Below are 22,071 nucleotides of genomic sequence, written 5' to 3'. Positions count from 1 at the left end.
ATCCTGGCAGAGGGATCCCTCCTCTGGTGCTCTTCCTGAGGTTTCTTCCTTAAAACGGTTTTTGGTGAGTGTTTCCCCAACCTAATTGAGGGCTTAAGGATAGAGGGTGTCATGTACTGTACAGATTGTATAGCCCCTTGTGGCAAATTTTGAGTTAATCCGAATATACTCCTTCAGATTTTAATCCTTATTCTACTCAGATTTTTAATCTACATTTTAATATTTTATTGTGTGATTTTATGCATCATCTTTATTTTTATTGTCATCCTTATCTCCATCTTATTTTACATTCATTTTTTTAGTAGTTTTTATGTCCATTCTGTTTTTTCTAGGTAAAGCACTCACTTTCTTTCTTGTAAAGCACGTTGAGCTGCAATTCCTATATGAAAGGTGCTATACAAATAAAGTTTCTTCTTCTTCTAATCATTATTATTATCATTTTTAGAATACTGTATGAAGAATGTGACAGTCTACAGGGTTTTAATAGAAGCAAGAACAGGCTACACTCTCTACCCAATATACAGCCACCTGCTGTCACATGACCAAAGTTCCATATATACTGTACATCATATGATAACACCTGAGCAATTTCCATCCACTAAGGACAGCCATGAGATGTAATTGGAAGTTCTGATAAAAGGTCACCTGTCATGTCTTTGCTCGATTTCATGTCTTTACTTAAAATAAAGGAGTCTGCTCACAATAAGCCGGTTAATATCTGACTCCAGCCTATCATGTGATAAGCTGTCTGAGGTAGTAAAATCACCCTTCAGCACAGGACATTAGTTAAAATTAAATCATTTTTGACAGGTTCTTATCTTTACAAAGTAGTCTTCATCTCTTCTCACTTGGATTACTGCCACTCTTTACTCTGTCCTCCAGCTCGTCCAAACTGCTGCTGCAAGGCAGTACAGTGACTCTCATTCTTGCGTCTTTACACGGCTCTGTAGTATCAGTAATAGACTGATTTAAATGCTGAAGCTTTTTTAGGCATTGATCAACTTCTGACGTACAGTGTTGAAAAGTTCATCTCCTGTGCAGTACAGTGCAGCCTGAGACATCAGGTCTCCAGTTGTTTAAACGGGCTGAGGGTAACAGCTTTGGAGCCAGGGCTAGTCAAATCTGTCTCAACCACCTGTGACAACCAACATTTTTCCTTTTTTAAAACTGTTTTGTTTTTATCTTGCTCTACTCTGGCTTGCTCTCACCGTATGTCATCATTTTAGTATGTTTCTTTGTTTCACTGTATTGTTTTATTGTGAAGTACTTTGTAACTTTGCTATTTATTGAAATAAGTGTTAAATGAATCGTTATTGTAACTACTTTTATTACTGAGAGCAAATCAGTTTGTGTGTGGGCACGCATGTGTGTTGTATAAGCTATAATGTGTTGGTTTTACCGTGTAGGTAGAAATAAGGCTTGCTCACAACTGATAAATTCATTAAAGACTCACCTCTTCATAATGAGGCTTCTCTGTTGAGCTATCTTTAAGCATTACGTGCCCTGGAATTAGTTTGCTCATACGTCATCACGTCCAGGTTCGTAGCGTCGTCGTCATCCGCTGTCAATTCTTTAGTGGAATGGCTTCCTGTTTCCTGTGTCCCGCTCTTCTCTGAAAGATGGAATATTGTTTACTTTCTTTAACACCCGTCTTTTCAAAGTTTCACCTCGTGCGGGGCAACACGCCGCCGAGACCCGGAGATAGAGAGTACGAGAAGGGCACAGCGGTGCTGTCAGGGCGCCCACCATGCTGTTAGCCCAGCTGCCAGAGGATGTTCTCTACCACATATTATCTTATTTGGACTACAAATCTCTCAGTCGTCTCTCTCAAGTTTGTAAAACCATTTACCACTTTGTAAATCGGGACGCTGTGTGGAGGAAGATTGCTAAGGAGTTTTTAAACACTGGAATTACTCGGAATGGGACGGACATGTAAGATAACAGTCGCACAGTGATTAGAGAGCTGCGGTGTATTTTTAGCTTAGCGTTAGCCTGACGGTGCTGTGCAGGGGCGGTCTGCGCTGAGCGCTGCTCTGTTCGGCCACATGCTGTGCGTGGGCCATTAGTGCCTAGTCGGTTTACATTCCCGAGTAAAGCCACAGGGTACTGGAGGAGACCCACCTGCAGTAGCACTGGCTTTACACCTGTGGCTTAGGCTCCATGAAATTTCGCTACAGGCAGTCTGAACAACACTCCCCTGGTAGTTGTATGTCAGTTTACAAGAACCAGTGAATATTGCTCATTTTAATTCAATCAAGAATTACTTTATAGACCAGATTTCCACATCATGAATAGTGACTGTGAGTAGGATCAAGTGGAGTATGAATATGTTGTTCGTTTCATCATGAGTGTTAGCTTTCAGGCTTCTCAACTTCTCAAAGGAATAATATACGTTGTGGAGCAGAGTTAATTAACTAATCTGTTAAAGGAAACCTGGGTTTATTATGACTTGGGTATAGTATTTGTAGATTTGTCACATCTGTCAGGTGTAGCATCTCATTCATCAACTTAATTTTAGAGATCTGAGAATGCACGGCTAAAAGAAGTCAGGATCAGAAACACAAGAAGCAGTCAGACAGTCACAGGTTTCTAAACAAAGCTCCAGGTTAGTCAGACTTATTTAGAAGATATAATGATGATCAGTAAAACTATTATCCAGACTGTCTATGAATTGTGATGAATGTTGTATAAACAGACCAATATTTCCGGTCCACTCACTTTCAGTTTGACCTCCAAATAAAATGGTCTACATAGTGTGGGTAAATAGTGGTCTTGTTTCGAGTCTGTCTGATTGTCTGACTGCTTGTGTTTCTTGACTTGGCGGAGCTGGTTTGGTCATGCCAACCAAATGATAGCAGTTAACCTGGTGGTTACTTTGTTGTTGTTTTTAAGGCATTTTATGACTTCATTAGAGAGCTGACAGTAGAGAGATGCTTGGAAATGAGGGGAGATAGAGACGTGGCAATGAAAATAAGAGCTATGTTGTTATAAACTGTTATCAATCCTTTATGTGTACTGAGCAGCTTGTGTGGGAATCATCCCTTTATATGTGGATGTGTCTTGACTCACACAGTCCAACCTGAGTCACACTGGCATCCCAGTTTCCTCCCTCAGGCCTCTCCTCCACCAGGTCAGACCTACGCTGGTTGCTCTTGTTGCAGTGTAATGGTAGTTGTCAACCTTGCAACGATCATGAGGGTTAGAAAATGAATAGAGGCAAAACTTCATAATATGTGACAGGTCCTATAACAAGCTGTGAGGCTTTTAGAGAACATGTCCAATGTCCTAAAACACTAAAGCAGCCTTGTATTGTACCACTACAACAAAGCTTCCATCTGACGCACAATAAATATAAATATATGTATGTGTGCTTGATCCAAACAGTTCTGAAGTTACGGTTTTGAAATATCTGCCGCTACTCCAATACAATTGAGCATTTAAGAGTGACATCGCGAAATGTGTGCGGACTACTGATTTGTTTGGGAATCCAGATTGTTCTTAAATTGGATATGAGTCATTAGAATAAGGAAACATCAGGCCTCAAAGTCAGGTATAAATGATATGATATCTGTGAAATCTCACATAACGAACAAATAAAACCTGAAGTGTCTGCATGGAGAGATATGACAAGAGGAAATGAGAAGATATGTTGCTCTGTTAATCAACCTGCCACATGTTTTCTGACATTGTAACACTTATTTCTGTGACTGATACATAATCCTTCAAAATTCCCCAATTTAACTAGGTTGAATACATAAGAGCCACTAACTACACATTCACACATGACTCCAATTTTTGGCTTTCCATCATTTCATAAACATGGATTCTAGGATTGGTCTGTTACATATTCATACTATAATCAATGCTCCTCCATAGCTGTGTCAAGACTGTCTAAAACTGTTTATTCACCATATCAGATTTTTCATTTAATCCTCATGAATTAATTCATACTTTAAAGAATTTGTTTCAGTTTGCCCTCTACCATTGAAACACTGAAGCTTTCATCCTAACTAACACTATGACATCCAGTCTTCAACATCCAGAGTTATCAAAGTAAAGTTATGTTAAACTGTCACTGTAATTGCAGATATCGTCACATCCCTCTGAAGGAGAGAGTGAAGATAGCACAAAACTGGTATGATGGGGTCTGCAAAAGGGCTGTTCCTCTCAAATGGAAAACAAAGTAAGTGAGTCAATTGTCTATACACTGGTTTAAAAGCAGACACACTTTGACCTCTTTTTACTCTGTCATCCAGACAATTTACAGTGTAATGTATGTGTGTTGTGCCCAAGGGCTTTGTGTATAGCTAGGTTAGCCATGGCCTGACTTCAACTTCATACTTGACGCACATACATGAGATTGATATCCATCTCTTTCTCTGTCTCATGGAAAAGAAAGCAAATAGGTGTATTTCCTCCAATGTTGAACTAAATTTATTTTTCTTCATCATGATAGTTTTATTGCAATAATTTTGCCATCACTTACATTTCTCTTAAATTACATATCTTGTCTTCAGACTACTGCCATGGTTGCAGCTGGATGGAGACAAACTCTTTCTGTCTCAGGCTGCTGATATTGGAGCGTACCGTCTGCACCAAGACTCTGGGAGGCTTCACTGTAAACCATTCGAAATCTACTCGGGGCACAAGGGTGATGTCTGTCGCTTTGTTGTGATGGACTCTCACCTGATCAGTGGTGGAAGGTAGTTCATACCCTGTTTGTTCTCCTTGTGACTTAATTTGGCATTGACAACAATATGTAACAATCAGGGATACTAAAGTAATAGATACCATTTGTGTCTTACTTATTGTCAAACAGCCTATAATCTCCACTGGCATCCTGAAGTCGTAGGAGAAATCAAAGCAGTCATTCACGGTTCTTGTGGTCCCCACACATGTAGCTACATTCTTTAGAAGGCTCATGTCATTTATGGCATAACGTACAGCGTTGTTTAGGTGGCTACAGAGTGTGTCAGCTCTGTAGCTACAACATAACTCCTAACTAACCTAACATAACAACCTCCAACTAGAAATCAACCTTGTGTTTGAAGCATACTGAGTGTGTTTGAAGGCATTGTTCAGACCGATACAGCGTTCTGACACAGAGGGATCAGGCAGTAAAACAGTCATTGAGCAAACAAGTTGAACCTGGCTCAACTTTTGTCACAATGTGATGCAGTGTTTCCAATAACATGTGTTGGTCAGTCAGTTAGATGTAAATGCACATTCCTGGTCCATTTCTTTGGAACATAAACGAATCATTTCTGCTGTTTGCCATGTGGCCATCAATCGTTGCTGTAATAACACCATTCCAGAATACTGTCATATAATATTATAAATTTGCTGGACAGTGTCTTGGTGTCTTATAAGCCTTCAGCCTCATGCATCCATTACTTAAACTGGACTTCCTGAGGCTGACAGGAGCATAGTCTGTAGATTGTAAGCATTCTTCATAAAAACCAATAGGAAGTGTTTGCTCAAGTTTGTTGGGTAACTCATAAGTGAAGATGATCCCGCTAAATGAAATTGCTAAACAATCAATTTAATAAAAATAATTCCAAGTTCCTTGTTGAGCAGTGGTTGACAAAATAATCTTAACTCAAAGTCCACTTACTTGCTTTTTGTGGGGATTTCAACCACATTGATCATCACAGTGATCATCAGTGAATTGAGTTTCCTCAGTTGTTGGTTCACTTGTCATCTTGTGACCTAGTAAGTATTGGACTTGTGTCTTATTAAATGATGATGAACTTAATTTGCAGATGAAGGTCATGAATTGTAGTTGACAGTTGGAATAGGCTGGTTATTTTGGCAAATTTTAACTGTGCTTTATTTGTCCCAGCCTATCTTACGAGGATTCCAGCAAATGGAGAAGCTTCCACGTGCTGATCACAGCTAAATATCTTCCATCATAGCGTTTGAAGATAGTAATGCTGTTTACATTGTTCATTGCTGTGCATGAAATTGCTGTGTAAGCAAGACTAGTTTTGGTCAAGGGAGAAGAGCAAGGACAAGACAGAGGAGAAGTCCTGATGATACTACAACTTATTTTTAAGGAAGGTTTACATCCTCCTCATATTTTGGACAGCTAAGATATCAGGCTGTTCCTAAAAATAACTCCCCTTTTTCTTTGTCAGTGATGGCAAGATCCTGGTCCACAGCAGGAGGAGTGACGTGTCGATGGAGTTATCAGGTCATGACCAGGAAGTCAACTGCCTGGATTCTAAAGATGGACTCATCATCAGTGGATCAAGAGACCGAACAACGCGGGTCAGAAGACCCCTACAAATCAAATTTATTAATGTGATGCACAGTGCCATGGTGTTTACAATCAACATTTTTTTTCACAAAGAATAAGACTGAAGAAGATAAACAGCATTACTTTCAGACATTTACAATTCTTCAGAACAAGAAAATGTTACATTTCCCTCCACATTCAGCTCTTTGTAAGCTTCACTGATGTTTCAGCAGCATGTCATATGTCATGTCTATATCATAGTATGTCTATTTATGCATACACTACAGAATAAGCTTACTGGTTACTTTTGTTTCTCTAGATTTGGACTTTGACTTCCAGCTGCCCGAGACACACCATTCCCATGTTCGATAGAGTATGGTCTGTTGCTATTAGTCCCACCTTGAGGTAAGCATTTGATCCGGGTCACTCCCAAAGTTAAGTTAACAAGAGCAACAAAGAGGTTGACTAATGTAGCTGTGATTAGTCACTCAGTTAAATTGGCTTTTCCCCAAGAAGAACTCTATTGGGTCAAGTGTGTGGATGGCGATTGTCAAACTTGAGCCTGATGTTGGATCTGTCTTGTGTCAAAGTCTATTTGAATAATGGTTCTTGTGGAGCTAACCTCTGAAGTTGGGGTTAGGGCTGAGGTTAGGTTGAGATTAAGATGAGGTGAAACACGAATTGATTGAGCATTAGACAAACAAACACACATCTCCTGCTGAATACTGACTATACGGTTTGTGTCTACTTTTACCAACTTGTGTAAACTCTGAAGATATTTTTTTTCTAACATTGCATTATGCTTGCTCTGATGTGATCACAGGGCAAACATATAATGTGATTGATCAAAGTCTCACATGCTGAGCTGAATCAGACAGATCCTGACATATCTCTTCTCTTAATCAATCTAATATTTCGATGATGGCATAAATTGTAGCCTCACTCATTATATATGTGGGCTTGGCTCGATGATATAGCACTTGCTGGTTCAGCTTTCCCTTTCTTGCAATTTTCTTGCAATTTTCCATACTGCTATGCCGCTGCGCCAGCTGTGGTGGAAGACGTTATGTTCTCGGCTTATCCCTTCATCCACACATCCATCCTGTTCTTGTGAACATGATTTTGGTGGTCAAAGGTCAAGGTCACTGTAACCTAATTATGACAAAATTTCACACCTATCTCTAATTCATGGATGAACTGATTAGATTTTGGTGGTCAAAGGTCCACACAAAACACATTTGTGGCCATAACTCAAGAATTCATAGGCTAATTATTTCTCATAGGATAAAATGATGAAGTGATGACATTTTATATCCAAAAGATCAAAGGTCAACTTCACTATGACATCATAATTCTGCAAAAACACTTTTCTGTCCATTGTCCAACACAATAACTCAGGAGCAGAAGGGCAGACTGTGACCATATTTCACATTTGGTCAGATACTGAATTGATGACACTAGTCTTGGGTGTCACCTTGAACCTGGGCTGATTTTACAGATCTTCTGTGTTACCAGGTTGAAGATGTGTGTGAAGCATCCATGTTTGAAGAGTTGTAGTCCACCATTAGCTGATTGGTTGTGCTCATATTGAGCTTCAGGTGATTGTCGTTGCACCATGTGATGAAGCTCTCTGTTAATCCTCTGGAAAAATAGTCTCCAAGTGAAGACAGCATGTCTCTCACTGGAAATGATTCACTGGAATCATACATGTCAATATAGTGAGAACCTCCATTTTGCCAAAAAATAAACTTAAATACATTTTATTATATTCCTTCCAAGTCTGTATATATTGTTTGAGTCTGGACAAACATGGATGTAAACTGTATCTTGACTGTTTGGCAAACGCATACAACAGCGAGGCTGTTCACCTTTGGTTTTCTATTTTTTTCATTTATTCTTTATTCTGGTTTGTAACACAGCATTTCTAGCAGGACCACTTGGTGGAATGTTAAGCCATATAAGTAGACTTTGTTCAATTTCGAGAAATAGAGTCCACATTTACAGAAAATAGTAGAGATTTTCATTACATTCTCAAATTATAACTAGTGAGAGATGTTGAAATATCAATGAAAGTGCTGACTGTAATTGAAAAATTGGCTTGGGAGAGCAGAGCATAGAGGTTGTAGGAGTGATTTAGAAATGCCTTTGATTTTTCAGCCATGTTTACACTCAGGCACTTAATAACACACACTTACACTCACTCACAGCATTGATGACATGCTGGCAGACAGATGCAGAGTGCTGTAACAGTATCCTGACTTGTCCAGCAGAGAGGCAGGTGATCATCCATCTGGCTGCAGAGTGGAAACATCACAGGTCCGGGGTTTCCCATCTCATTAAAAAAATGCCTGCTCTGTATACAGCTTCAAGATTAATTAAAACAAAGAGTTTAGCTCCTGTGGGTTCAGCATCATGGAACACTGACTTTATCTGTTTTATCTTTCATCTGTACACAAACACTACTTCCCGCACTGGAACCCAGTGTAAATTGTGTGGTATAGAGTCAATCCAAGTCCAATATGAACACAATTTCACACACCCTTGTACAAAAGATCTTAAAAACTTTTAACAGCATTCATTCCTAAACCCCTAAAATTGCAATAGTATAATTTTGAGCCTTAAAAACCAATCTTAGTCCAGTCATTACTTGGCCTGTAAGACCTGTGAATAAGTGAGAAGATAAATTTCCTCATTTTCAGTCTAAAACTGACTGATCACACAAGAAAATAAGAAGCAGTATATCAGCATACATGCATGGTGGCCTTGTGTGTCTGATACAGGCCTTGGAGCATCTCTCTGATCTGAGAGGAACAGGCAGATTATCCACATCATTAATTCTCCAATTTGCTGGTTGAAATAGCAGACCATGCCTCAGCCTGCCGCCCACTCATAATGGAAACCTTCTCCCTACCTCTCACTGACCAGCGGCCTGGTTAATTAAAACCCTTCGGGTACCCAGGTGTCAGCTCACTGATAAACCTATTAAATCCACTTCTGCCCCATACACCAAGTAACTAAATCTAGTTCCTGAAAGGAAAATTGACTGTTTTTCACCTCAGTTGTTTAAGCATAAGATTAGCTAAAAGTCACAAAGGCTGTGAAACACCAAACCATACATAATCAAACTGTTGAGACAGTACAGTAGAGCTAGCCCTGCGCAGCACAGCAACTGATAATTAATTCTGCACTAAAACAGTAGGCATGCATGTGCGTGGGCCAAAGTAAAACACACGTAGCTAGTTCAAGTTGAAGATACATTTCATTCAACAAGTGTGACGTTTACATGATGATAAAACATTTAAAAAAGGGATCTGATTTTTCAGCTTTTTGAAGCTTGCAAACACACTGTGTGCGCACTTGCACAGCAATTGGTAATGTCCACAATGAAGGCTAAATCACACAGACACTTGCGATCACTGAGTTTCCACATCAGGTTTTCCTCGTCTCTATGAATTATTCCAGACAAACTGACACTTTTGAACAGTTTTACTTTGTTTGGTGCTGGCACAACACACAACAGCAACAAATCACTCCTTCACACATTCTCCTGCTGAATTAGGTTTCTTATTAGCTAATAACTTATTAGCTAATATACAAACTAATATCTTATTAGATATTAGCCAAGATCTTTTTAGCTATTTGCTTACTCACCACAAAACTGTGGCTGTGGCTCAGGAGGTAGAGCGGTCATCCACCAATCAGGAGGTTGGTGGTGTGATTCCTGGCCTCGGCAGTCCACATGCCGAAGTATCCTGCCCCTGATGCTGTGCCATCGGGGGTGTGGATTCATATGTACGTTGCTTTGAATAAAAGTGTCTGCCAAAATGACTAATTGTAATTGTAACTTGCCAGCATAACACTGTCTCAGTCAGTATGTAGTCTGCTTGCAAGCTACTTGTTGAGCATCCAAACTTGTATTTATGAATTGCCTCATGGGCCGGATCATATATGTCTTGGAGACCAGAGGTTCCCCACCACTGGTCTAAACTAGTGACTTGAAGTCAATATAGATAACAACTCTAAGTCATATCAGCTGTCATTAAATTCTGGAATATTGCAACAAACGAAGAGAATGAATTATGTGTTAGTCTTGCCATTAAACTCAGAAATAAAATCTGTTTCATCCATCTGGGATGCAATAACCTTTTCTGTAGGAATACCAAACCCACATATTCTATCCTGATATGCACACATACTTTTGAAGTAGTTCAAATTAAGATATGATTGTTTGTTTCATCTTGTCTGGTCTCAGTGGGGAGATTTAGTGGCCAATGACTGAGCACTTTACATTGTCCATATGACAACATTCTGAGGAGACTACTAAATAATTGTTGTTTTGTAATGTAATTTAATTGTAAAATTACTTTTTTAACCATCTGCTATATATAGTGTTGATTCTTACATTGCCTTCAAAAATATGTGAGTGTGAATAGGTCTGCAGCAGCCTGTGTGGTTTCCAGTTAGGAGGCTGATTCTCTTCCCAGATGTAAGACTCAAGACAGGTGTCATAATTCACTCTCCTTAACAGTTAGTGGCATTTGTTTGTGCCATGTGCCACTTTGACAGAGATTGTGAGGTGCTTAGAGGTTAGTTTAGAGTGAACGAGGTGAATGGTAGCTGCCTTCAAAGCATGCCTTCCACAGAACAAGAGGGAAGAGAGGGAGAGGAACTTGTGTTAGAAATTTAATTGTTCCTACTTTACACTCAAAAAATCCTTTGATCACAGAGACACAATTTTATTAGATTTTTCAATTTGTGGAAAGTGTGAACACAGTCATTCCAAATCCATCCCATTCTATTCAATTTTAACCAAGCAATTTATAGCACTTCATGTGCACTGAAATTTACACAACCAATTTGTAATTATATAAAAAGAGTGATGACGCTTTAACTGTCTTTCTGTTTTCTGTTTTGGTCAAATAAACCAAACCAAAGCTTAAAGAAATCTTCCAGTGATTTAGTATTCCACTTCCCTAAAGTTGGGAAAGTTGTTAGAGACAGATCCTCTTTTAATTCCGTGTATGGGTAAAGCTCCAAACACACTGGAGCCTACATTTTCCATAAAATAACTTGTTAGTGTCTTTGGTTAGATCCTCTTTTCCTGGTAAACACCTACGTTTCAAGCTCCGTTTCCCAGCATCAGTGCACAACAACTCTCCAGAAAAGCATCACCACATTCCTCCCCAGAACATCACATCCCAGCTACTGTACTCAGATAACTCCTTTTGTCTGTACAGATCATCCAGAGTATGCTGCAAGTGTCAATTCATGCGCACCAAATGACGTTGATTACATACAATATATCGTCAACCAACTTGAGGATAATACGTTTTTGTAGATCTGATAATCTCTAGACTTAACACTGCTCTTTCTGCCACACACATGCACACACACAACCCAACCTCTGTTTCCATCCTTGTGTTTTTGTTGTTCCACTGGATATCATCTCAAGGTCTTTTAGTGAGGATTATTGTGGCTGCAGTGAAATGCCAAGGCTAGCACAGGACAGCTGCTCTCGTCCACAGTCCTTGCTACCTCGGAAAAGATATTGATCCCATCAGTGACTGTTGACCTTGCCTTTTTTTTCTTACATATTACTTTTCTTACTCATATTCCTTTTTTCACACCATATTGTGTGCTCACAGTCTCCAATCAAACTCATGACAGGGTTAATGATATATGATGAGGAACTACAGAAGATTGCATGGATAAAATAGCGTCAGATAAGATTTTCTCACATTGTCATCTGTGTTGATTTTGTCTGTTTTGGTCTCTGTGTGAATAAATCTCTACATGGTTTTCAGTGATTTCCTCTACCAAAATGTTGAGAGACTCTGACCATGCCAGAAAATTAAATGATTACATCAGTTTCAGTTTGATTTAGAATTCTGATACATAGTTTGTCTCACCCTACCATTTGTATTGCCATTTTTGCAGCAAAAATAGTGACGCTTCTAATTTTCCTTTGTTCTGTAAGTAATAAAAAATAAAACTCCTCCATTTTTACTTTTGTTTTATTCAATTCTGTATAATGTACATTTCCATAGCACCAATTCCACATCATACTCACTGATCTGCTGCTTTCACTTTCACTTTTTAACACAAATACTATTTTCATTCAGTAATTATTTTCTGTCCATTCCACTGACATTGGACATTACTACATTAGTTGATGAATAAGAAAATACATCCGCTGAGGCTTTTGGACACATGTTAAGTGATGTTCATTGAATCATCTGGTGTTTTGGGTCTTTCAACATTATACACTATCCTTAAGGTGACACACCTTTGGCTGGTAAGACCTGTGTCCACATGGCTGCCCAACTGCTTGCCCCATGGTTATTCTCTCTTGTGCCACAGCCACCTTGAGGTCCTCTCTGCCACATCTATGGTGTGTCTTTTGGTCAATATCCAAGGTACTGTAGGCTTTGGCAATTTGGAAACATCATCTAGAGTCATGGTAGTGATTCCTTTGCAAGGGCCAAGGTTCCTAGCTGAGTGTCATGGCTGCACCCCTCTCTGGGTGCTGCCATGGCTGTAGGGTCCACATTTGGAGCACAGCAGGCATGCTAGTGTCTTAGCTTTGTCCCATGTATGGAGATTTGACAGCCTGGAAACCATGTCATACACCTCCAAGACAAGTAACTTGATCCAGTGGGCCTCAGCTTTCTGCAGCTTAGCCCATGTCACCTTCTTCTCCAGTGCATTGTCCCACCTTGTGCAGTCATCTAGCTGCCACCATCCTGCATGACCTCTCTTCTATTGCTACTGTCATGTCATCCTGAACAACACAGCTTCTCTCATTCCTCTTGTGTCAGTCTGTAAAGTTGGAAAAGATCGCATCCCTACTTTACCTTGTGTCACCACTCTCAACAGCTTGCTTTGTTGCAGCCTTGTCTCTGCCTGTTGAATGCCTTCAACTACTTGCCATCTCCTCCCAGTCCTCAACTTGATTCCAACTTTGGCCACCTTCGGGTCAGTCAAGTCCCTGTACTAACACCTCTCTTGTTCTCGTCACCTTAAACTCTTCCTCCTCTTTCTTGCCCAAACCATCTTTTGAGGTGAGAACTTATTTTCCCTTCCAAGGCCTCAACTGTTGAGACTGGAACCTCATACACCAGGAGTGGCCACAAGATTCTGGGCAGAATGCCATGCTGGTACAGCCATGCTTTAAACTTGTGATGAGTGTCTTGCTTGTTTATACCTCTTTGTCTCTCCTCCCTGTCTCCCACTCCTTCTCTCTGCTTTCTCTCTCTTGCTGTATACCTGTTGTGTGTGAGTCCAGGCAATAGGAAGTGGGGCAAGTGATTAGCTTATCGTTGACCAAGATGTTTCCTGTAGACCTTGCTCTCATTCGAACAAGACCCAACAGGTTTAAGTGTGGGCTGGGCAGCTGCAGATGTGTAGCAGCAAGTCAGCTCTCATACTGAGTCACGGCTGATAGGGTTTCTTGGACAAGGCTATGCTTGTCCAGCTTATAGTTAACTTCTTTGGACACAAGGTTTAGATATGAATTGGGATATCTCTTATTAGCTTCTTCGTCCAGATTGTCAGTGCTTTCATGGTTTTGCTACCTGCTGTGAAGTATATCAGTGTACCAGTGAAGGAGATGAGTTTTTTACAAATACAGTTCTGTGAAATAAGAAAAGGTGCAGTCCTTCTCACCACAATGAAGCAAGTATTTGCATATTAATGTAGCTTTAATGGTCCCTGATGCCAAAGAGCAAACAGCCAGCAATGAGTATGTTTCCATGAACATTATTACTCTATTTTAACCCTGTTCTTATGGCATTCTGGATATGGTTTCTAGTTGGAACATATAAAAACCTGGTTATTCATAAGCTTGAATATAGGATCATAACAGGTTTCTGATTGTCTGGGTTCGGCTTAATTTCTGTACCAATTTCTAGACTGAGTTTGAAACACCATGTAAATCATGAGGAGTGCAGTCTTTTTTTATTGCACTGTACCACTGCATTTAGAAGTCTTCAGGATTACTGAAGATACTGGACATATTTCTGTTTTTTTCTGGCAAGTCAATGTTATGGCCATTTTACACGTTGCTGTCATGTCTGAATATTTGCCTGAGTCATTTTTATGTAAAAGTCTTCTGTAATACTTCAACACAACTTAAGTCTCAACAGAATGCTGACAGACTAATATAAAGACCACAGCGGCACAAGGGTCAATACACATAGTAATTAAAAGTTGCTTCAGTAAAAATAAACAATTGTAAAAATTGTAAATTGTAAAAATGCTGTATATCCTGCATTGAAAAACTGCACTCAAGTAAAAGTAAAAAGTAAAGTATTATCATCAAAGTAATTGAAGAATCAATGTAAAAGTACTCAATTTACAGCCAAATGGCCCCTGTCAGTGTTATGGTAATAAATGTTGTATTATTTGAGTAAACTTGAGTAAAATGTACTTATTTACTATCCACAACAGCAAAACACTGCAAATAAGGCAATTTTAAGTTGTTCATTAGATTCCTCAAATTTCTTCTAATCTTTTCTAATTTCTACTAATCAAATAATTTGGAAAAGTAGAAATATTCTTTCCTTTAGATGTGGCTGGATGACATTTGGCAATACTAAGCCTGTTGTAAATTACTGTGAATGATGCAGAACTTTCTGCCTAACCTAGCGGGGTGTTTTCTAAGACTCCAGATAAAAGTGAGCCCGGCCGCAGTTTTGCATGAAGTGTTGTTAAATAGAATCTGATTTGGGGCTGTTATGGGCACATTGCACATGTCTGAAAAGTAATGTAGCACAAACAAAAGTGCTTTCTGCCACTGACCTGTAGAAGAAGTGTGTATTCATCTCTCAAGAGAAATGGTATTTGTGGGGAAATAGTAGTTAATTAAGTTTTCAGCTCCATAAAAAAATCGGTGATTGAAAGAGTAATGAAAAGTCTTTAGAGATTTTTGGTTAATTTTAAAAATCTCCTTTTGTAAATGGTTTGGTAAAATGATGTAATGCAAAAAAAAAACCACACACACACGCCTTTTCCCACACGCACTTCAGACCAGGCGTAGACACAGTTTCAGCATGAAAAGTAAGGTGAGATGTAACCTTTTTGTAAAACATTTTACAGATTGTGTTATTATTTTGAACTTAAATTAAGAGTGACAAATTCTATTATTTTTATCATTATTATCTATTTTTATTTGCATGTAATTAGCTTTTCATTTGGTCTTGTATTGCGAAGCACTTTATAAAGTCTTTTTCAGTACCAACGCTATTACTTAATCATGGATCATCCTTCTTACATTCAGTAATGATTATCACCACAACGATGCTTTACAGATATAGTAGTATGTGTGCTATAAATAGCCACAGACATGTATGATGGTCGTGCATAATGACATTTGACAGGCCCAATGAGTGGTACAGCAGTCACTGTCAAACAGATATTTAAGGGTGTTGTAATTGTGGGAGTAGAAATGAGGCTTATGCATGTGCACCCAATACCACAGTGAGTGAGATTTATAAAACAGAATCAGTTGTACATGCAGCTTTAAGTCAGATGAAAGAATGTGTATGTATAATTCTGTCTGAGTTTTAGTTGTGAATCGACAGAGTTTTAAGCATCTGGCCCCAGGTGCCAAATATGGTGCAAGCATTGTGCCGCTTTTTAACAGTCTGTTCCAATTCGAGATGTGCTTGTCAGGAGTCCATCACTGGATATGCAATTATTTCCTGTTTTTGAATGAATCCAAGATTTAAATGTTTTGTTTTGTTTTGTTTTGTTTTGTTTTGTTTTGTTTTGTTTTGTTTTGTTTTGTTTTGTCTAGTTGGTTCCATATTTGTCTAGCTCATTCCACATTCCTTACAGTTAAGAATCTGGAAATATTAATTGATCCCTCTCTTACATTTCAGCCACACATCAAATGTGTAACAGGAACTGCCTTTTTTCACCTTCATAAGATAGCCAGGTTTTACCAAAATCAGGTGCTGAAATCACATGCAAGCACATGCCTTCATACATTATTATTATTATTATTATTATTATTATTGTTATTATTATTATTATTATTATTATTATTATCAGCTCTTTGTCAATTTAATAAGAACTCCTTCGGTGGTCAAGCCTTTGTCTGCCGAGCTCTGCTTCTCTGGAATAATCAACCACAGTGCATTCAGGAGGCAAGCTGTGTTGATACTTTCAAGTCCAGGCTGAAAACATACCTTTTTCTGTTCGCTATCACCTGTCTTAATTTCATAGGCCAGGAACCCACTCCTATCACAGTTAAACTATATGATCACTGGTTTTAAAATTACTAGCCTCAGCCTTGTCATATTAACATTATTACCTGTACATGTGTGTGTGTCAGTTGATGAGTTTATGTGTGTGCTTTTCATGTAATATTGTGCATTTTCTGCCGTTGCTTTTTACACATTTGTAAAATGTACAATGTATGTGCACTTCAAAGTTGTCACCACACCCCACTGTTCAAAAGTTTGCAAACGTCATGTTGATGTTTTTCTTCTTCACTTCAATAATGGCTATTTTAACATAGATAAAAACAGTATAATTCAGACACCATATGTATTTTTTACATGTGAAATAGTTTTGACCCCAAAGGAAGAATTATTAAATTTGCAGAGCTTCTCAAAGTCCAGACTGAACGATAAGTCAATCCAGACCCAGCACATATCGTCAGCTAGTGGCCTGCGATTACATCTGGCCTGCCAAACCTTCCAGCCTGCTGAATATGAATGAGTGTAGAAAATGTGTGTATCAAACATTACTCACCAGTGGAAGAGGTCCAGTCCATCCTCAGAGTGTTTGGCGATTAGGTTGCCAACCCCTGGCAGCAAGCCAAAAGGTCCACCGCTCTACGGACAGTCACAGAGACTAATTGATTTATTGGATTCAAGAGGCATCACTTTTTGTTTATTTTCGTTGGCCACCTGTTGTATTGTGTCTCAAAATTAGTATTTTTATTTGTTTCCTTGGATCCTGAGGAGGAGTTTAGAGTTGTGATAAAGACTTTCATTGGTAGCTGAACTGTGGGTTTTGTATTGAGCACTGACTGCCTCTTGGTATAGGTCTGAGAGCATTTTCTAGTTTAGTATCTGGTTTCCATTATGGATTTTCCATGTGTTTTAGGGGGATTTCACACTCATGAAGATAACAGTAATTTTGTCAGACAGTGAAAATAGTAAATAGGCTAATTTGTCTGGCCCCCACGAGTCTGCTTAGAAAGATTTTGGCCTTTGGACCAATGCAGTTCAGGACCCCTGCCATACCTCATGTTCTGAACAGACAAAGATACATTATGACGTGTAATGTTTTCTATTTTGAAATAAATTTATGATTGATCAATGAATTGTTAGTGATGGTGGATATACAGTGTAGCTGCAGATCGTTCATAGTGATCAGGTCCCCAGATGAATGTGGTTTTAATTTGGCTTGTTTCCGTAAGGTTGACGTTATTGTCATGGCAACGTTAACTGCTGCAGAGAGTGTTTGGTGTTGGTGCTGCTTAGTTCACACATTAACATTACAGCAGAAAATTTGCTATAAGATCGTAAATCACAGATACAGAATATGTTTCTTTTTCCTCAAGGACACAATTACTACATTTAGTATAAATGTAGTGACAAGAATATGTCTGAGTCAGAATTAAATATAGATGCCTCGCATTCATGCTGGCAGTCCAATCACATGAGATGTTACTTTAAAAAAGTGATTAAATGTTATTTTGTCATTTCCAATCGGACCTCTGCCCTTGAATAGAAATCAGATGCAGACCTTTGAGTCAATGGTTTGAGAACCCTTGCCCTAGATTAATCTTCTATTTCTATTTTGGAGTTTTAAGAGTAGCTTTTCTAAAGCAACACACCTGTTAATTCCAGACTGTTAAAGGCTGTCCTCTTGACACTGAAACAGGAAGCCGTTCCTATTTAAATCTGTACAGATTTTGATGCGAAGCTTCCAGTTTCTTTTATCAGTAACTGCTGCTGTTGGTTCCCTTTTTGTCCTCTGTCACTGTCTGTGTGACCATGACGGGTGATTTCTTATATTCTTATTTAATTGTTTCTCAGAGGTATCTGTATCTCTTCTTGCCCTTTCAGTTGTCAGTCTGGTTAAACTATTGTACAGCATTTTGTTCCCCATGTAAAAAACGTCACTGCAAACCCTTCATACAAAATAGCATCTATTTGTAAAAAACATTTTCTACAACCTGCAAGCGTGAAAGACCATTCAGAAATAAGAGTATCCCCCTCAGCCATGTGACTGGACCGAATCAAGCTTTTGTGGCAGGCAATTCCAAACTGTTGAACAGTCATGTATGTCAGTATGACAAGAAGCAATCACTTAAGCAGACAGATAAAGCCAGCTGTGTTATAGATTTCATTCCTGAGAAGAGCATATCAGTGCATAGATTTTTGCTTTACAATTACAGTCATGTGAAAAAAAAAGGGAAAATTGAAACACAATAAGAAAGTTAATTTGACTTTGATCCCTTGTGCCATGTAGAATAGAGTCTGTAATGTCTGCATATTGCCCTCTGCCAATTTCCTGCGGGACTAGGTGGGTATCCTGACTTGGAACTGGGGTGGGGTTTGGCATGGGGGTATGCTACACTGACCACTAGTGTAGAGAAGGGGGGCTGGCAGAAGCCAGTGAAGGGAGAAGCTACCCTGAAGAGAGGTGAGAACGGGGTGGGGGGGTTACAATTGTTTTGTCTAGAGTTCCTCAAGCACAACTACAAAGATGTTGCAGGGGCCAAAAGCGCTTTTGAAAGTTTCCAAAAGAAGAAATTTATTGTTGGATAAACCATCCCCAATTCGCTACTTTCTCACCACTGCTGGGGGAGGTTGACCTTTGACCTCCAGTATCAAAGTACAGGGTGACGCCACAGCAGCCACCCAGCCAGCCAGAGCCGTCCCTCTCTGACTGCACTCCCATTACCACCACCACCCAACCTCACACACTCCAATTCCAGCCCCCACTGCTCTGCCCCACTCAACCGCAAGAAAAAGCCTGAAATTCATGTCTTTCTCTTTGGTCTCTCCCGAGCCGTCCCTGTGGCTCAGGAGTCAAGAATTCAATTAGTTAAAAAAAGAGAAGAAAAGAGCGAGGCTGCAACAATGCAGCAATAAGGGGGCAGAATGTGCGTTCCCACACGCTAAATACAGGGCGCTTTCCCTGGGGCCCACAGAGCCAGAGGACCCACACCGCAGGAGGTGAGAATAATCACAGCTCCCTCTGAACCCCCTCATTACACACACACACACACACACACACGCACACACACACACCTTACATTCCTTACACACACAGATAGCTTCATGCAGACACACATTACAGGCAGACATTCTCTTGAAGAGAGAGACACACCTTGCAAACGCCCCACACTTACTACATACATAAACACAAACTGAGAGAAACTTCAAGCACACATGCACACACACACACACACACACGCAGACACACAGCACATCAAGACCTCTCATTATATGCTGGCCTCATACAGGTGTTCTCAGGTCTCAGGTTTACAAGGGAAGAGTGTTTTCACATTTTCGCTTTGCCAGACACACTCTGCCATATGTGAAACATGATAAAAACATGAGAGACAAACAACCTTCCAAGTGTGTTTCCAAATGTTCAAACTCATATCTGCACAATCCTATACAATAGAGACACATTTTTCTGTCCTCCATTGTCTTAAATTATACATATATACACAAAACTATGCAGAAAACATGCCCACTGAGCTTTCAACTTGTCAAACTTGAGCCAATCAAGTAAACCCTGAAAAGAGGGAAAATATCAATTGGTCAATATCTGTTGATTTGTTTTTTTCTTCAGATTAATTGTTTTGTCTATAAGATGGGACTTGGTGTAATGGTTCAAATCAATATCACGCTTAGGGCTGAAACAGTTGATGAGCCATTTGAGAGAAAATCATCCATTTTAATAATCAGTTAATCATTCAGTCATTTATTAAGCAAAAATGCCAAACACTTTTCTGTTTACTGCTGTAAATTGAAAATCTGTGCTTTTAACTCTTGTTTGGACAAAACAAGACATCTGAATGGCTGACGTTTTCTTGGACTACATGATTAATTAACTAAGAATATATGTAAAATATAGGTGTTATTAAAGGAAAGTGTTACCATATTTGATTAGAATTTACTTGGAATCATTGTAACCGAGTGTTGTTATTTCTCAGAGCCGTGTCGTGTATTTATTTGTTTCTTCAGACCCGCAGTCAAATACCCAAAGATATTCAGTTCACAATACTGTCCTGACAGAAGTGAGGCTGGAAAAAGAGAGTGGTGTTTTCACTAAATGATTTAAATGATTATTGAATTATGACATTTGTTTTTAATTCATTTTCTGACGAAAGTGTAATCAGTTAGTTGTTTCCACCCCAGACTTTTGTCAAAAGTCGTTCTTTAGTGATAGTGACAGATAAAACTTTTTAGATGTTGAGTTTTGGGTTAAGGCAGCACGTCCGATTGGTCACCTTTCTTATGGAACTTATTGAAAGATCTCTTCCATTTGTTTAACGTGTATTTAGTTGAGCCACGTTTTACATTTTGAATTATGACCAAAACTCTCTGGAACCAAAGTGTTAAAGTAGACATGTATTGATCCAGGCACCATGGAGCCCAAACAGCGTGGGAGTGTGTGATAGGTACTGGCAGCAGTGTTATTCATACAGCACATTATCCTAATGAGCGTCACTCCCACCACATTTTGAGCAGGACAAAGCTCTGTGATCACTGAAGCTCTGCTTCTAGTGGTTCCCAATTTAAAACTTGTCAGTCGCGCTCCTCGCTGACCCCTACCATACAAACACTTGTCACAGAGACCGCCTTTCACTGACTCGCACCAAAAATGTCAGCATGTTATTGTGGATTGTGACTTTCACTTGCGGCATAAAAGTGCTGTTTTCTCTTGTGCTTTACATGGTCTTTGGTTTTTCAAACCAAATCTCGATACATTCATTAAATTGCTTGTTCAAAAGTCCTAAGTCCAAATATTTTTGCTGTGCTCTAGAAGTGAAGTGTGGTACCTTACAATGAAGGCCTCAGGTCTTTTCTAAGTATGCACCAATTAGTAAACATTAATCCATCAATCAATCAAACCATTATATAGCTAAGGACAAAGTAGAAAATTCACACCAACAAATTAGACATTAGTTTTACATGAAGAAAAGCAGTTCCAAAGCAGATACTTGAGCATTGTCTTATAGTTTTTTGCAGCTCATTCCATTTGTACGGAGCACAGTAGTTGAAACCAGTTCCCCTAAGCTCAGTTTGGACGTGTGGTACAGCTAATGTTAAAATATCCAGTGACCTGGCATTGCACAATAAATACTGTATTTATATGAGACTAGAGAGTGGAGTGAAAGTGTTTGTAGTAAACCGTCATAGGTAATATACAGTACAATGTAGTTCCCCTCTGTTGGTTAAAGAGGACCATCTCACCTTTTCTTATAAGATGCAATGGTGAGTGAGGAAAATATCAAACATATACACATTACACCCTCAAAATGCAAAAACTAATACCCTAGTCCACATAAAACAAAAGAAATGAAATGAAAAGTACACCATGTAGTAATGGTGTATTTGTAGAAGTGTAATAGCTAGGCATTTAAACACTTTAACATAGATGTTTTCATATTGATGATTATATTTTGATAGACCACAATGCTCATGTCATGATGTCAGGGTCATAATTTCAAATAATAATAACAATTATAATAATGTCTACAAATAATATCATCAAGTCCTTTTATCATGCACTAGCCTGACGAAGTGGCATTATAGAGATCCGTACTGCATTCATGATTTAACAAAAAAATCAAA

General features: G+C 39.1%; 1 protein-coding gene across 1 annotated transcript in view; it reads left to right on the top strand.

Moving 5' to 3' along the window:
* Positions 1 to 1,550: 1,550 nt before the first annotated feature.
* Positions 1,551 to 22,071, top strand: part of fbxw4 (F-box and WD repeat domain containing 4) — a 51,845-nt gene continuing 31,324 nt past the window's right edge. Inside the window, exons 1-5 of the mRNA XM_076742817.1 lie at positions 1,551 to 1,932; positions 4,088 to 4,183; positions 4,518 to 4,703; positions 6,138 to 6,270; positions 6,558 to 6,643. Of these exons, the coding sequence (XP_076598932.1) occupies positions 1,748 to 1,932; positions 4,088 to 4,183; positions 4,518 to 4,703; positions 6,138 to 6,270; positions 6,558 to 6,643 (686 nt within the window). The 5' untranslated portion in view covers positions 1,551 to 1,747. The remainder of the gene's footprint in view (positions 1,933 to 4,087; positions 4,184 to 4,517; positions 4,704 to 6,137; positions 6,271 to 6,557; positions 6,644 to 22,071) is intronic.

The sequence above is a fragment of the Chaetodon auriga genome, chromosome 11 (assembly GCF_051107435.1).
Source record: "Chaetodon auriga isolate fChaAug3 chromosome 11, fChaAug3.hap1, whole genome shotgun sequence".
NCBI classification, from domain to species: domain Eukaryota; kingdom Metazoa; phylum Chordata; class Actinopteri; order Chaetodontiformes; family Chaetodontidae; genus Chaetodon; species Chaetodon auriga.
Note: the sequence above shows the minus strand (reverse complement) of the source record. Positions and strands in the feature narration are given on the sequence as shown.